At 44.1% G+C, this 18282-nt stretch overlaps 1 protein-coding gene across 1 annotated transcript in view; it reads right to left on the reverse strand.

Moving 5' to 3' along the window:
* Positions 1 to 5509: 5509 nt before the first annotated feature.
* The window catches only part of otud7a (OTU deubiquitinase 7A), a 42539-nt gene continuing 29766 nt past the window's right edge, over positions 5510 to 18282 (reverse strand). The window contains exons 8-13 of the mRNA XM_059335441.1: positions 17751 to 17863; positions 16141 to 16268; positions 15914 to 16063; positions 9684 to 9798; positions 9007 to 9091; positions 5510 to 8698 (exon numbers count right to left, since the gene is read on the reverse strand). Coding sequence (XP_059191424.1) covers positions 7139 to 8698; positions 9007 to 9091; positions 9684 to 9798; positions 15914 to 16063; positions 16141 to 16268; positions 17751 to 17863 — 2151 coding nt within the window. The 3' untranslated portion in view covers positions 5510 to 7138. The remainder of the gene's footprint in view (positions 8699 to 9006; positions 9092 to 9683; positions 9799 to 15913; positions 16064 to 16140; positions 16269 to 17750; positions 17864 to 18282) is intronic.

Below are 18282 nucleotides of genomic sequence, written 5' to 3' on the forward strand. Positions count from 1 at the left end.
TCATGCAAAAGCACAGCCTCAGTAGAGTCCCTCTGCAGACCACTGACTGAGCTAATTCACACATATCTCGCTGTATTACAAGAAAGATCTCAGGTTTGTGCTGCTTGTGTGGGTGAGGCACATATTCTCTCTGGGTTGCACGTCTTTCAATCACGTGTTTATTCTCAGGATGACACATTTTCTCCTCTGTAGTGAGTTATATTGCTGCAGATGCGGGGCAAAGTACAGACAGTTATATGAGCAGTGAGAGCACATCTCTGCTGGTATCACCCTGCAGACAGGATGTGGGGGAGGAGGAGGTGGTGGTTTCAGTTTGACTGATTTATCTCCTCAGTCACACCTTTTTCTTTGGATTATCAGCTCCTGCGCATTCGGTCTCCAGGTGAATTCTGCACGCAGAATAAACTCAGGTATTTACAGTGTGGCAAGAAGCTCAACCACTAGTTATTTTGAATGCATTGTCTGAGGGAAAGTACAGTACATTGTGTGAGAGAGATGGAAGATGAGGATGAGAGGGTGGGTGGGTGGTATTACCCGCTGCTGATTGGTGCACCCAACCTAGACACACTCAAAGTCTAGAGCGTGGGAGGCTTTGTGGGCTGGAAAGGGTCTATGCTCCACTGAGGTGTGTGGGCATCGCTGACTTTGAGACTCAGTGGAATGAATCCACAGAAAAAAGAGGGAGATATGTGGTCAGCAGCAGCAGCAGCAGCAGTGGTCTTAATCACACAGAGGCCAGTGTGTGTGTGTGTGTGTGTGTGTGTGTGTGCGTGTACGTCCCTCTTCCTCCATGCCAAGCCCCAGAAGGCAGGCTGAAGGGCCATGTGATGCCACCCACTCTCGAGTGTAGTGCATGGCAGGGCTGGCGCTAGATCCTGCAGAGCGGGTGGGATGAGCTCAGATATTGGAGGCTGGCACTGGCTGAGAACAAGGCTTAGCTATGGGAGGTGGAGGGGGGTTTGGCATTATTGCTCACTGCAGCAGAGGCATCAAAGGCATCAACCTGCTTAAAACACAACAGCACTATAACTACAGTCAGGTAGAGTGCCTTACAATCTACTAAATGAGAACAGAGGATCTAAATATTCACTTCATATACCCATGGTTGTGCGTAATTGTCCCACATTTTAATTTCACTGTCTTAATGAGACAACTGCTTACCATAAAATCAATATTTATGAACTATTGTGTTGCTTTCTAATGGGTTCTTATTATGTGAGGAAGGAGACAGATGCATCTGAAAGGGAAACAAAAAGGAAATTCAGATTTACTGTATCCTGGTGTTTTGTGCATGAGTCTTAGTTTAAAGCAAGTTGAGTGAATTTGACAACATGGAGGCTGTGTTGAGAGGATGAGAGGCCTGCCAAACGACTGCTGTATGCCTGATAGGGCTCTTTGTTGCCTTGAAAAGCAAAGGGAGGTCCCTCATGCAAATTCAAAGGAAATTCTGAGAAAAGGGTATCCAAGAAAGCAGACAATGCACTCTGTCTCATTCAGCACTTGTTATGGAGGACACAGGATTCAAGAGCTTGAGATACATTGCTGGGAAGAAAAGGGGCCCTCATGTGCCATTGTGTGACTCACATTAGACATCACGTGGAGATGTAATTCATCTTCAAGACCTAACAAGTCATTCCATATTATTAGCAGCCGCAGTCCGCAGACGTGACCTGCAGTGTGGGGCAACAGTTGGAAAAGTGAGTCCAACCCACATCGTTGTCTCTAGCAGCACAGTCACGAGACTGTACTCTCAGTCAGGAGTATGCAATTCATCCCACACATTAGACTACAGGCTGCTGCCCACCAAGCAACCTTCTCACTCTCACTCCACCAACTCAGCCAGCTGCTACTGACTGAGCTGTGGATTCTTTGCAAAGCAAAGGCTAATTTTACCTCATACTTTTGTAATCAAAAATATATTTTTTAATAAATGAATAAAAACAACCTCTGAATCTGAATTCTGAGAGAGTGTAGAGATTGATAGAGGGGTCTGGCAGCAAGCCAACCAGGGAAGACGGTTTTCAAAATATCAGTTTAAAATGTGGATTTTAGCATGAAGAAATGGGGAAAACTCACCCTAGAATAAATGTAATCTTACTGCTACTAAAGTAATGTAAGTTAACCTCAGTGTAGACCTTCACATCTTGGACACAACCTGTTCAAACTTCGCCCCTCTGGTAGGTGCCACAGAGCACTGTGCGCCAAAACCATATTTCGTACAGTCACTATTATTAACAGTTAACGTTAACAACAAAGCCCAGTGCAAAGCATCCACTTTGCCGGAAAATGATATACGTCAGACTTTAAACATGTTAAACAAATGCCTACTGTCATAGTCACATACCTCATTTATATAAAGCAACCTGTTACATGAATTATCCCATATTTAGTCCAGCACCCTTTGCACAATTACACAACTGTAACATTGTTTGCCAGCTTTATACTGTTTAGAGACATTTTTAATATTTATATCTGTGAGTATTATTCAACTGTTTAGTGAACTGATCATGTTTACCTTTGTTCAGCTTTGTTGTCCTTTGTTTTTGCTTTATGTCTATTTCTGTGTGAGCACACTGACAGCAACAAAAACAGCAGTCAAACTTACATTTACATTTACTCATTTAGCAGACGCTTTTATCCAAAGCGACTTACAGGAAGAATAAAAGCAAACAATCAAGGTATAGTGCAATAAGAGCTATTAGTGCATCAATAAGTGTTAGTGACAATTCTTTGAGGAGTAGAATTATCATGTGGTGCTAGGAGAGAAGATGCTCTCTGAAGAGCTGAAGGTCTTCAGGAGTTTTTTAAAGGTAGAGTGGGACGTTCCTGCTCTGGTTGGAACTGGTAGTGTGTTCCACCAGCGGGGAACAAGAAATGCAAAGAGTCTGGATTGCCTTGGACCAACGGGGGGCAGAGCCAGGCGCTGTTCATTGGAAGAGCGCAACGGTCGTTCTTCTTGCATGTGTACCGTGTGTACTCACTTACTTGGCCATTAAAGCTGATTTTGCTTGAAAGAAGCGGGGGTGAGGAGTTTACCTCAGGTTTCTTTTCTTTTCTGTTTTTCTGTTTTTACTTCCGGTACACCTGAGTGACGCTGTCAAAGGTGTGTAGGATGTGCATTCACATATTGTGACTACCTGCACCCACACACTGTCCTCGTCTTATACACTAACTCTCTGTTACAGCTGACCGGGGACCTGCAGTTGGGTCTTTCATTTGCGCTCCCTGTAGTGTGACAGACTTGCACGCGACCATTGCACGGGTTGTACTAACACCTGCACACCTTGCTACAGGTGTCCAGGTTAAGTTTTCAGGGCAGAACTTGCGTTTGCTGAGCATACCGCCAATGGACGGTGTAGCAATCAATAGGGGCTCCTCTCAATACACTGATGTTACACATATCCTACCTATCAAACAGACTCATCATGGTCATATATCAGGTATTCAAATCTTTCTTTCTCTTGCTTCACCACCAAAATAAATGCACCAAAAGTTAAAAATATCAGCTCTAATATTTCAACCTGATTATGGCACTACAGGAAAAAATGAAGGGGACACTAAAGGTATTACAATTCTTCCTGATGTGTAACAGAATATCTGAATCAAATTTTATGGTAATCCATCATATTGTTGTCGAAACACTACACTCAAAACCACAAATGTAAACTTTGTGGCTTGAGGAAAAGTCTGAGGATTTTTCGCCAGGTATGTAAAATCTTTATCATCCTGGTAGCCCTAGACATAAAGTCAGATGATCGCTAAAGTAATTAGGATTCATCCACGGGAACCATAAATGTCTGTACAAAATTCCATGATAATACATTAAAAGTCTGGTCCATGTGAGTGACCAACTGATTGACTGAGTGATATTATGCTACTACAGCGGTTAAAATGTAAAATCAACTCTAAAGACATTTTGCATTTCCTTAATCATGACTGCTTGTCTAAATCCAATAATGATAATCTTACAGGAAGCTTTTTATTAACTAGAATGAAACCCTTATTACTCTGTTATTTTCACAAGCTGCTTTTCTCTGCATTTGAAGATTAAATTAAGCCGTAATTAAATTCATCCTTACATATCTACAATGACGAATAAATGATTAACCATCTCTTCGAATTCCGTCTGAGTCATTTTTCATGTTGTGTTTAAGACCATTTGTCTTGTTATATGACTTATGCTCACACGCCTTCACCGGATTTAACCATGGCAGGGTTGGAGGACACTCACATGAATGCACTTAGAGATTATCTGATGCTTTTTGAATGCCTGTTTCGCTGCATGGATTCAACTTTCCTGCCAATGTAGGAGCGTCTCTAGAGGAATAAGGCCGAGTTACAGCTCTGAGTCTGGAATGCTGCCCTACTTGGCAGTTCACTCCCCAAAATCTCTCTGACTCTGTAACCTCAGACCCATTTTGGTGGAGATTTTCCCCCTTATTATGTTTAGTTTGACTCATTCAAAAAGCAGTCACAAGATTAATTGCCTTTTCCCATTAATGTGGAGTCTTTTAAATAACCTTTTAAGAAGTGTCCTATTCTAGAAACTCAAATAGCGTCTTAAAGGGGCACTGCACTGATTTTGCACATGAAGAGTAGTTCAAGGGGATTACTACAAGAGTTGTCTAATGTCTTCTGAGAATCTGCAGATGTTTTGTCAAGTCTGAGAAATTAACCCTGGTGATGTCACAGTGATGTCATCAGGGTAAACTTAACTTCAAGTGACCAGTTGAGGAAATGTAGGTCTGCATTGGCTTCACTTTTACGCTCTGAAGATATTTGAGATTGCACAAAAAAATGGCAAGATATTTTATCTCTGTTGCATCAATTTGGACAATCCTTTAAAAAAGTGCCACCAACGTTAAAGAAGTGCACTATTAAAGGAATACTCCACTTTTAAAATGATTATTTGTATATCAACTGACTCATGCTTTCTTGAATTCTTGTTTTTCTCAATGTGTCCATGGTGAAAGAAGAATCCAAAAACAGAGAAAATTCTTGATGAATTGACGTAAATGGTGGCAGTGTTTAACAACAGCAAAACTATGCTGTGACATGCAAGCTTGAGATGGGAAATACTGAACATGAATTAGTCTTGGGGTGAGTAACTGATGCACAAATAGTCATTTTGCAGGGGGAAATGTTGCTTCAAAATGTTGGAGTACCCCTTAAATGAGGCTTCTAGACTTTCTTGGGAAAAGAGGGACAGTTTAAATAATTGTCCTGTGTAAATTTAACCATAAAAAGTCCTGATTAGTTCTGGGGCATATATAGTTTTCGCTGTCTGCTTTTAGGCCTCACTAGAAAACAGAAAGATGAAAGCAAATAGATAGCAAAACATTGTGTATTGCAGTGTTTGTGGTTCAAGAGAAACCCAGACAACATGATCTCCATGGTTTCCTATAAAATGACAAACTGTCAAAACATAGTATCGATAAAAAACAAAAACCTCCAGATACCTCATGATGACCTTCTTGAAGAAAAACAAAAATGACACAGACACACGATGTTTGTAACAATAAACTATTTTTTTCATATTTACATCTGTACCTAATGTGCAAATTAATAATTTAAAGTAGTGTAAAACTCTTAAAGGAATACAAAATCATATCTTACAGTCCTAACATGGTGAGAGTCCATGAACTTGTCACATAGAAACAAAGAGGAGCAACACTGCAGTGTGTACAGGAGAGAGACAGAAGCGAACCCAGGGAGCAGTGGACATCCTTGGCCAGGACACACTTAGTTAAGGACAGCATGGTACATTATCCAAGCATCACCAGAACAAACAGCAACACAAACACTGCGTCTTTACAGTAGTCATGTCGAATGAGCAGAAAGCACTTGGAGGCCCGGGGTTTTACAAACCCACTGATTGGTTAAAGCACTGATGATCACAAAGGCTTGAGGTGCTCTTAGCAGCAGGTGCTTCTTTTAACGGCCTCTAGATATGGAAGAAGAACAGACAATCTCACACTGGACCGGTGACACATCTATACTGCAGGTCACCACATAGTGCTAATAGCATGATTGCACATTGTGTTGTGTGTGTAGAGGGGAAGAGACACGTAATCACACTTCAGACAAATACGCATCGGCCTGCTCTCACTACCCACAATTCTTCTCATCTAAAACACTGACCGAATAGAGTAGTTAACAGGCGACTCAGAGAAACACACCATAAACACTGCATATTTGAGAAGCAATTCATCCTATGCACATTGTTCGGTGTTTGCCACAGAAAACATTTTGAAAATTTGAATTGAATTTTTTTTTTAAGGAAGCCAGTTTGGCAGTGCTTGTGGTCTTAAGGAGGTCGACTACGGGCAAAAATGTGTGAAATGATATCTTACACATTATTTTGAGTCCGATTCTGACACAGGAAATCCTTGCACCGTGGTAAGAACAAAGGTACACTCGACAAATGAGATAGTTTTACATTTTCATCCTAATCCAACATTACAGTCTATAATGCTTACACATTTTAAATTCCTGTAGTTCAAATTCGTTTTTACAAAAGCACACCGTGACAATCCTTTACAATTTACAAGACACAGTTAACCTACAGTAACTATATTATTGGTGCATAGACAAAATTGGGAGAGGGTGTAGCAAAAATCACCAATTTATTGCTTTAAAGTCTAATATTAATCTCCCTTTAAATTTCTTTTGATTGCAAAACAACTACAAATTTTCCACAGAGATTTTTGAAGAACCAAGCAGAGGTATTGCATTCAAACTGATTAAAAGAGCTAAAATGTTCCCTCCTGATGAGATGCAAATCTTTTGTACTTTGAAAAATAAAGAACTTTCCCTCACATACAGTTAAGTTACATCACATAGAGATGACTTTTACTCTAAAACAAGTAAAAGACTAACTTCAATGAGACAGAAAGAAACCCCAAAACAAAATAGCACAATTTCTGGCCAAAGCTGCTCACTGTTTCAAGTTCTGCTTCCCCCATCATAAAGTAATAATCTTTACTAACAAGGGAAGGGTGACAGGAATACAAGAGCATTCTTCAACAAAATAGGAAAATGTTTGCCATCATGTTATTCTAAATGCAGAGTGCAGATGGTGTCCTTCCCTCAAGTCTCCTGCGGCCTTGCTGACAAGTGGCTGAAGTGGCTGTGATGGCTATGCAGGCCTCTGCACTTTGCTCTCCCTCTCCCTGCGTTTCAGCTCCTCTCTGTAGCAGTAGGAGCAGTAGTTGTCTGTCTCTGGCCTGCCGTAGAAGGAGCAGTTCTCCCTCTTGCAGCGGCGCTGCTGAAAGCAGTACAAAGGGCTTCCAGAGCTCCGCCCTTTGGTTTTGTCTTGGTTGAGCCAGGTGTGAGACGAGTTGTCCTCATCAGCAAACTCCAGGCAGTCCTGAATGTCTCCCGCATCGAATCCATTGGTGTAGGTGTGGGACTTGTGTTCGCCAGGCATGTTGTAGGCCAGGGTCTCTATTGTGTTAACAGTGCGGACCCCCGATAGGCGAGCAGGGCTGTAACTCTGGGATGAGAGTGTGCGGTTCTGCTGGGGGTAGGTGGCGCATGTCTTTAGGGTGCCCACCACAGGTTTATAGGGGTCATCTTGGAAGATGGAGGATTGCATGTTGACATCTTGTAAGTGAATCACGCTGTGCCTCTGGATGGGCGGTGTATGGCTGTAGTGGGCAGACACAGGAACGGGCCCAGGTCTCTTAGCACCAATACTGGGTGAGGAGTAAGGCGCAGGGGCTGGGACTGGGTGGGAGACATGGTGAGTAACTGTTGGCGGGGTGAGAGGAGGGACTGGGGCAGAGACAAGAGGGGCAGCAGGAGTGGGGCTGTTCCTGCCCTGCATCTTGAGACCCAGCGGGGGCTGTGAGTTGTGGCTGTAGGTGTGGGTGTGGTGGGGCAGGACGGGAGAGCAGCTCTCCGGAGGCGAGCTGTCCGATCTCTCCCTCTGGAAGACACTCTCATGCTCGGGCTTCTTCACGGCCACCTCATTGGTGGTGGGTGGCTTCTTCTCCGCCTCCTTCCTCTTCTGCTCTTGCTCCTGGCTGAAGCGCTCCTGAGCGTTGGTCAGGTAGTAGCTGATCATCTCCTCGTGGAACTGGTGTCGATGGCTGGTGAGCAGAAGCCCTGCAAAAATGAACTTACGCTCCCCCTGCATGGCAGCCCGCAGGATGTTGAGGCTGAGCTTGACATCAGTGCTGTATTTCCAGTTTTCTAGGGTCTTGTCTCTCCCTGCACTGTCCTGTCTCTCGGTTGGGGAGGAGCTGGAAGGCCTGTCTCTGTCTGTAGGAGATGGACTAGTGGCCTTCTCAGAAGAGGTGGAGCTGGCTGACTGGCCCGACTCCTCCTTGCTTCCCTTACTTGCCTTAGACTCCTTCTTCTTTGTCTTTTCCCCTCCGTTCTCCCCATTGCGCCCTGAGCCAGAGTTAGATTTGTTCATTTTGCCGTGCACGAGGCCACCCAGACCTCCCATGTTCTTCTTCAGCTTGATTCCCAAGGTTTTGCTGAAGCTACCCAGTTTGTTGGCTACAGAATCAGCCCGACTCTTGTCTTTTTCCTTGCGCTGCTTGTCTTTGTCCTTCTCCTTGCTGGGCTTGCCATTGTTGACGTTGGAGTTGCTGCCGACAGACTCGCGGTCAGAGTCCATGGACTCAGCTAGAGACTGGACATCCTCACCTGCAGAGGCTGTGGGAGACTCTGGCTGAGCCAGGGGAGCCTGCACAGAGATACAAAAACACACACAGCAATGAAGAAAACGCAAATGTCTCAGGGACATTTCACAGGGACTCCCAATGTATTCCAGACATATTCCTCCCCAAAAAACATAATTAAAGAACTTTGTTGCCTGATTTTTGGTGATTCATAATCAGTACAAACACATGAATGCGAAGGGATTATTGCATTCTGACAGTAAATAAAACTGATTGATTGAGCCCCGTGGTTTCAAGAACATCTGGGATGGAGGAGTCTCCCCAGAGCTAAATTAACCACGACGAAACAGAAACACATGTGAGAAAACGTTACCCTTGTTTCAGATGGAATTCGGATCCATGTTACATTCATGTAGTTGTGCAGCAGGTTGAGTTTGGCCTCCAGAGACAAGATGAGACTGTGGGAGAACATGTATCCACAATTAACAACAAGCATTCATTTAATGCAATCAATGTTTGACAAATATTTTTACTGGAACATTTTGGCATATATAGCAAATTTATGACCCTGGGGAACTTATTTCAGTTAAAAACTCTGCAATGCATTAGAGGTCACATAAAGAGGCGGTGTTAAGGAGGTGGCTTGAGCATCTTTTTTCTGTATATCTGCATTGTTCATACTGCAGCTTGTTAAAGGATAAGCTAACCCCCTGACTGGCAGGAATGTGAAACAGAAACCCTTACATAAACTCTTTGCTAAACTCAGAGAGGGTGTTGCTGCTTTAGTGAGGCCATTCCTGGGAAACCCTATGGATGACTGACGTGACTCACAATTTGTTCTCTCTCTGCTCACTCTTTGAAGTGACCTGAGCCTGGAGCCTATAATCAGAGTTAAATCCCCCATATACAGCCTTGTGGGTAGACTAACAGAACTGCCTTGGCCTGCAGTTTTTACTCTCTCACCCCTCATGGAGCTGCTTTCGTAGTCAGCGCCTCTGTGTGCTTTGTTGATATGCATCAACACCCTGTGATATACTATACGGGACTTACTTGGCTAGCTTGGTATTATCATTGTCGTCCCTCCCCCACTCCCAGTCCCTGCCAGGGTCCACGGCGAAATGGAGTGCCAGCAGCTTGTGCTCCGAGTCAGTCAGAGGGATAACAGCTGGAAGAGATGAGATTATCAGAAGGTTAGTTTGGTCTAGCTTTACCACAGGAGACTCGTTGCACGCCACCCGTTCTCTCACAAGGCCACTGTGGTATCAGAGCTAAAGTGACACCATAATGACACACTAGAATAATGCCACGTTAATTATCCCAGATGCCTATCAGTGTGGGGTAAAGTATACTGTGGGTGCATTCTATCTGCCATCCATTTTTCAGGCAGAGAAGTAACTGTGACCAGTGACTGTCACTCAGGCTGACTCATCCAGACACAGAAGGGCCTCAGTCAGCCACATTAACTCACTTGCTCCTCTAATAACACAGACTGGACCCTATCCTGGTTCTCTTTCAATTCATATCATATGGTACATTCGTAATCTCCTAAACAACTGTTGCGGTGAGACTGTTTTGTTTTCCAGGTCTGGAATGAACTTTCAGTCTCAACTTTTGAAAATGAATAAGATGTCCTTAAGGCCCAGACACACCAATCTGACATCAAAGAAGTAGCGGCGATGAAGGCCAACTAATACTTTGCTTCATGTTGACTGTGTTTGAGCCAAAAAGTTTCACTTGAAGACACCACAAGGACTCGAGCCAACAGCCAACTAGATTGTACAATCAATGCCTTTGTGAAAGGAAATAACTCTCCATATCAGCAGGTGGCTGTAGTCTGTATTAATCAAGTGAAACTGTAACCGAAAGAAATATTTGCCTACCATTGTCACACCAATCTCAGTCAACACTTAGATAGTTTTGTAATCTAGCTACGGAACTGATCAACACAGTCACTCCATCGAAAATCTGCAGATTTGTACCTAAGGTGCGGGACATACTGCAAAAACAAGGGTTATAGATGCTCACCTATGGCCCAACATTCACCGACAGTCAGTGTCTTTTTAAATCCTCACAAACATGTAAATTTGAACATTTGCATTTTCATGACTAAACTAAGGGGCTACATGGTGGTGTAGTGGTTAGCACTCTTGCCTCACAGCAAGAGGGTCACCAGTTTGACTCCGGCCTGCGTGGAGTTTGACTCGGTGTCAGCGTGGGTTCTCACCGTCTACTCCGGCTTCCTCCCACAGTTTAAATGGTGAATGAGAGTGTGATTGTGCAGGTGTTAATGTTGGTGGTAATCCTTTGATTCACATAAGAATGATGTGTGCACAACTATGAGAAGAATGTGAGGTCAAATTTAGAGTAAGTCTATAAACTTTGATGAATGTTTGCAACTGACAGCTCTGGTCAAAATTTTACAGTTTGTCTTTGTTTTCTCTTCCACACAAGTTTGGCTGAGTGTCTGCTCTCTTGGACTTCTTTTAGAGATGTCCCAGACCTTTGCAGTTACCCCGATGAGGACACTGTTATCACTACCAGTAAGAGTGTTGGACAAATAGGCTCCGGATTGTGACAAACTAGAACCATCCTCAAGCTAATACTAAAAGAAATGTTAGTGTGAACTAGCTGATGAGACTGATTTACATCAAACTGAGTAGCTCTACAGTTGATCAGGGCTGTGCGAGATGATTTAGTTTAGTAATCGAGTGCAATCAGACACAGGAGTACAGAAAACTGAAAGTGCTGAAATAATTTCATTCATATCTCGCTGATATGATCAGCTACTCACAAGCAGGAAGAGGTTTTCAACATTAATCACTGGACGCAGCACATAAAACAGACACCCACCCGGGCTTCCTCTCGTGGGAGGCATGCTTACAGTATGTGCACAGCGCGGGCGTGTACGTGTTCATGTGTGAGTGCATGGCTGCCTTTCAAAATAAGAGTGTGAGTAGGACTAGCTAGACCCCACTGGCCCACATGACAGCTCTCCTCAGGCTGCCTAGTGTGGGGGCTGTTGTCCACATGACAGCAGAGAGAGGCAGGCTGTTCAGGCCGAGGACATTCCAGCCTTCCCTGTCAGCCCCAGATGGAAGATACAGTCTCCTCCCTGCCTCATCAGTTCTTCCACTGCCAATGGGCTGCTCTGCTCTGCAGGCTTCATAGAGACACAGACACCAGCAGCAACGCCCCTCCCATGTGTCCCTGATGAAACTGCAGGTCAAACACTCACTCTGTCCCTGCCTTGTGTCTTGATCTGAGTGCCTATGCGTAGGTGCAAAGTACACCATTACTCATGATAGCTGTCAAAATAGTGGTAGTAATCTGACAAGCATAGTGATGATGCTTTAAGTTCATGGAACAGAATTAGTGCAGCCACACCCATGCTTGCAAATTTAACACAGCGAACATGATCACTTATTTGTACCTGACACCAAGCAAACTAATTCCATCAGCTGAGTAAATACAGCACTAATAGCACTGCTGACAAACTAGGCTTGTCCAGGAACCTGTCCTAAAATGTCATGGTTGCCTTTGCGTCATACCTGCAAATTGCAATTCACTTTACACCACCTTCCTAAAAAAAGAAAAGGTATGACTAATGCCTGTAGCCACAGAGACAAACAGTAATGAGAGCAGTTGCATGGCAGCACTGAAAACCGTGAGGAAAAAAAGAGCAGTTTTTCTTAAAGAAGGGTCTCTCCGAGAACACTGTTGCCCAGAAAAATTCAATCATAATCACAAATACACACAGACAGACAGAAGGCAATGGACCAGCTCCCACTCAGTTCCCACTCGGGTCATGCAGCAGGCAGCGGAGGTCTGTGAGGTGGCGTCCTGGCTCCCACGATGCAGCTGTCCTCCTTTCTCGCCATTCCAAAGTGCTGTGTGTGCTGTTGTTCCCGCTTGGGCCTGGTCCAGATTCAGAGATTCAACACTGCCAATTGAGCTCTGGGGGACTAAAGTGTGCTGTAATGTATTTACTATCCCTGTTGGCAGCCTTGTTTTGTTGTCCTTGAATGACCGATTCCCATAACTTAAGCGTGGATGACATCATAGCCCTCCGTGGTATGCGAGCTGTGTACTCAGCAACAACGCTGCTAGTCTGCCTCGCGTTGCTCAGTTTGCATCTTTAATTCAGGGGGGGCGATACAGACAAGGAGAAGAGGGGAGGAAATCTGGGTGTAACGTGCGAGGAAGCAGCTGTTGGTGCTGAGGTAGATAACCTTTCTCAGCATGTATTCACATGATTTGATTGGACATAAATAACATTGCTTTGTCTTTTTTTAGTTTGAGCAAAATGAACTTGTCAAGCAGATCATGCCTTGTGTCATGAGAGCACTCTCTAACCCTCTTCAGAGGACAAAGTCACCCATTACAAGCTTTAACTAACAGCAGGGACACTGAGCCAATGTTTCCTCTGTTTGCGATTCAAGAACAATTTGTACTGTCTGGAAAATGAACAAATTTGAATTCCTGACTTTGGTCACTCTGCACAGCTGCAGATTTAAAGGGCCCATTTCACCAGAGTAAACAGCAGTCATGCATATAAACAAGCAGGCTTTTTTTTGTAGCAGATTTTTAACAGCGGAACCATAGCCATAATTACAAGAGCATCACATTTGAAGTAACACATAAAACCACAACAAATGGCATTTTAATTCTGACGGCCATATTGACTTAATTAAGCTGAATGCATGGGGAGTTATACACTGGGTTACTTTAATAGATAGAGTAATGAAACCTGGCCTAAGCTGGATGGTTACACCGCACCGTTATGTAGGTGGTCTTTGTGTAAAAGACGACCATTTACTTAATTCAAATGGGTGCTATGAGGTTGATGAGGGAATGCCAAAGAAAACCTGGAAGTGTTTTGGTCCTGGGACCAGGGCTTGAAATAGTTTTTTTAGAGGGCCAGTTCCACTAATACATCGTTTAACCACGGGAGCACAAACAAGCTGATAAAAGGCATGGCCAACGGCGTCTACTGAGGAGCCAGTCATTATCACACAGCAGGTGAGCAGCAATGCGCTGATAGAAAAAGTAACGCATGTGCACAGGACTCTGGGTTCACCTGACTACCTTACTCAAAAAAACAAACACTTGACTGCTCTTTTGGGATATGGTCAGAGAAAAAAAAGTTTGGATCCATAGCAATAACCTCTGACTTCAGCAACCCCTCCCTCGTTTTTTTCACTGTCCACCTCCAATATAGCCCCAGCAGTCATGCAGAGCAGGCCATAAAAGGGTCAGTAGCGTGATGTGTCAGTGTGATTTAGAATCAAGTTACTGAAGGGGGGGGGGGGGGCTCTGCTATAACCTTCCATACAGACGGCTGAAGAAAGAGCCAGTATTCTAACCCAGCCTCTGGCACCTGAACACACACAGGGCCAACGGCCTCTCGGATGCTCTTCCTGGTGCTGGGGGAAACTGAGACAAACCCTCCACCTGAGACGTGCACACATTGGCCTGACTGTCAGGAGAGAGGATTGGTGTGTTGGGGCCCCAGCCCGGGACCCTGCCCATATGTGGTGATGTGGTGAGGGCTTAGGGGCCGGCTGGGGCTACTAGTCTACCCTAATTGGCAGTGGAAGATTAGGTCTGCATGTCAGTCTGACCCTCTGCCTGTCTGTCTGGCATCTGTTCCGAGATATAAAGTCAGAGTGACGGCATTGTACTTTTTTTCTAATAATATACAAAAACACAAAGTTATATCTCTTGATGCATAAAACTGCAGAAGAACATAACAGAAGCAGTACATATTTGTATCATTGCTGTGATAAATAATTCACCTCATGACATACAAATGCACCAAGCTATGCGTACAAGTGTTTTCATAACATCCTGGAGAGAGAGACTGCAGACAAAACGCACTCTGATCCTATCACAGGACACAGTGTACCAGAATGAAACAGTAGAGTCATGCAGTAGTGTTGTGATCGAGCTACAGCGGGTTCTCTGGACATATGCACCATCTGGTGGACAAAAAGAGAACCCCCTCAGCCACACTGAAACACCCAAATAAAAGTTGGAAGTGCTGTGGAGTGGGCTGGCTTTGATGTGCTGCTGGCATTAAAGGGAATGACTTCAGGGCAGGGATTGCAGGTTAGTAATCATGTCTGTCTGCTAGCCTGCAGTGGTCATACCCAGACTTAATAACTAGGTTGGTGTTTACATGCCGAGAATAGGAACCTTACATGCTCAGGAAAGCACAAGAGAGGGAGGAAGACACAGAGAGGAAGAAAGACACAGTTTGCGTAAGTGTATCTGTGTTTGAGAGTGAGAAAAAGAGGCAGAGAGACGGAGTTGGCTGGCAGCCCACACAAATGACAAGTGAGTTCCACCCACTGAGTCAGATAGAGAAGAGTGCCGTGACTACTAAGACTGGTTGTCAAGGAGATCCACTCTATTTGTCAATTAAAGGAACTCCATGTGAGGATTACTCTGACCTCCAGAATAAGCAACGCATCCGGAGTGGGAGCACTGGCATCTGAACGGGCAAAACAAGAGTCACTCAAACAAAACGGAAAATCAACACTCCTTCACCACAACGTAACACAATCAATGTGCTCCACGCAGCCCCATATCACAAATCTGTGTGAGGGCAAAAACAGACGCACCTAGTGTAAATCTAAACTGTGACTTCAGAGAGATTCATGTAGACATAAAATAACACAGAGGCTTGAATGATTTGATCAATGCTCCAAAAGTCAGAAGAAGGGGCCTGCTGTCCACTTTCCCTCCATGTTGGCCACTCCCTGGTTCCTGCTGCCAACTGGCCTGTTTTAATAATGAATCACAGGTAATTAGACTGCTGTCTCATATATTATTCACCTCTAGAAGGACAGGCAGACCACTCGGCCTCATTCTCGCAATCTATCCACTTAAAGTTAAAGCAAAGACTGCTTAACTATTGCCTAACTTAACTAATGCATGTTACAGAAGGCGACAGTTTGGATTTTTTAGGGCAGGAGGTCAAGAAAGGCTTTATTATATGACACATCTCAATCTGCAGATGCAGATCCACAAAAAGATTGTGTCAGTGTCTGAATCTGCGGAGACCCTGTGTTTCTCTTTTCTTTTTCTTTTGCTGTTGGTGTCACAAAGCTTCAAAAATATTGGACACAGGGCTGAAAAAATGCAGATATAGTGTGTACCAAAACAAGAGGGAATTTCACTTTTGTTGAGCTGGGAAAAAGGAGGTTTGAATGTTTCGAAGAACCAATTCCTGCACAGTATGCCTTTAACTGGTTCTGTTATGATGCACAGGTGCTTACCTTGCTCTCGCTGCTGGTCTCTCTGCTCCATGGACACCAGTGCAGAGAAGTGAGCCTGATCGTAGGCTAAGACCAGAGGGGAGCAGTGACAGCGGCTTGGCGGCACCTCCAGAGGCAGATAGAGCCCTCCAAACGGGATAGGAGCAAATGCTGGAACACCATATCTCGCGTCAGTCCATTGCTTATCATAATGAATTGTAGAGGATGAAGGGATGGAGCCAGCCTACCTTCTCCTCCTGAGTCTCTGAGCATCGTGTCAGCCACCACTACAATTGGTCTGCGTAACACGTGGGCCAACACAAACACATGGAACTCCTCCAGACTCTCATAGACCGGATCTTCAGAGTTATCCACCCTGCAAAACAAAATCAACCATGTAACACAGCGGGATCATGGGATACTGTGACAATTTCCTGAATTGGTACCGACTGATTCGAAAACATCTGCCAAAACAGTGAATGTTCGTGCTAATCGAGTGCCTGCGTAATCTAATCTGATCCATTTGGATCCACTTTGTCCTCTGGCTACCTTTAACAGACATGTACAAAGATCCATCTGTTCGCACATGTGTTTGAATGAAAGAGAGCGGTAGAGAGAAACAGGGGAAGGGAGGGTGAGACGGAGAGAAAAAGCGGAGGCAGTGCTCTCAGGCATGCAACCAACAGGGAACCGGGGACGTGCAACAATTAAGTTGTCAGCCACACAAACAGCCACGCTGCCAAATTCACTCTAATAAAGAGCCTCTTAATATGTGAATCCCACTCATCCTATTTAGGGGCTCATCTCACACTAGGACCATCAAACATCCCTAACCTGATTACTGTATTGCAGCAAACTCAATGAGAGGTTAAAACCACCAGAGTAAATGAGTAAATTATGCTCTTTAATGAGATATTTTCAGTGACAGAGCTTTATACTGGATGGGTCAACGCTGGTGAAACACAGCAAATTAAAGTGAAAAGAAAATGCACTGAAAACACAGCTGTTTCACACTGAAACATTCTTTACATGGTTTGTTATAAGGTTTTTACATTTATCTTCTAACACAAAACTGGCACAGATAACCACATCCTGCTTCAGTCACATTTTATACTATTACATGACATTTCAATCAAAGACAGACACCTTAATGGGTTTTGATGTTCATCATAGTTGTTTTTTTCTCTAACAAATCAGCTGCTATGCTGATATGCTCACTTCAGTGAAAATGGAAACAAGAGACAAACCACAAGGTTTCTGTGCGTAGGAGGAGGAAACTAGAGTTAGTTTCCAATCTGCCTCTGTAGCCTCAGATAAACCCACTCTTACGCTTGTTTATGCAACAGAGAGAGGGGGGGATGCACGATTCACATCACCTGCTGCAGCTAAAAGCAACCCACAGCTGAGAGGAGGCTGTTTCAGCAGAAATGATTAATACTGATGGCAGCCAGTAGATGGCACAGTCCCACACAAGACCTGCAGCAATGTTATTAAATCAAGAAAGCAATTTGAAATAGCAACAGTCCGAGTGGGAACAATGAGTTTCCCTGACAAATCTTTCTTTGTGAGAAGGTCACTTTTGTTTTAATTGTGGGCCTCCTGCAGTGTTTGAACACGCAAGGCATTAAAACACAGCAGGGGAGTTGTGATGTGGGATGAGAGCTGCACCACTTGCTGCCTCTGCTCTGTTTTGTTCCGCTCTCCATCTTATACAATGAGCACGGAGCAAACATTGTTGGATTCTCTTTTAAAGAAAAGTAATATGTGTTGTATCTTGGGAATTCAGAGTGCACACGCTTTCAGGTTTTTTTATGTGGGGGTTGGGGATGGGGGAGTAATTGTAAATTGAACAGCTTACCCTCCACTGGTGTTGCCGTTTTTGCTGAGGTGAGTGCGAGGCTCACTGGAGGCCAACTTCAGCAGCTCGTTCCACTCTCTCTCCCACTCCTCCTCAGTGTACACCAGCCCCGACTGCACAAACACAAATGGAAATTCTGATAAACATGTGCACCCACACAATCCTTATTATTATTCATTTTCACTATTTTCATCTGCATCTACAAGATTATCTCCTGAAGCTTTATGCATCCTCACATGGGTTTTTTTCTCCATATTTTTGCTGTTAACCCTCTGGACACCATGCAATTTCAGGGCATGTTATTTGCTCCTGCTGTCACTACCAGCTGTGGCCTTTTCTTACTACAATATAGTCATGTCCAATATAGTCCAATAAGTCCTGCACCCCTGTGGGAACAGCACAATCTTGAGGCTAGAAGTAGGGAGTAAAATGGATTCTATAAATGCAAATTTTAATGACACATGCAGTATAAAGATATTTGGATAACATATCAGATTTTAAGCTTTAATTTGTTTATTCTTCCTGACAGAAA

The sequence above is a fragment of the Centropristis striata genome, chromosome 6, assembly GCF_030273125.1.
Source record: "Centropristis striata isolate RG_2023a ecotype Rhode Island chromosome 6, C.striata_1.0, whole genome shotgun sequence".
Classification (NCBI taxonomy): Eukaryota; Metazoa; Chordata; class Actinopteri; order Perciformes; family Serranidae; genus Centropristis; species Centropristis striata.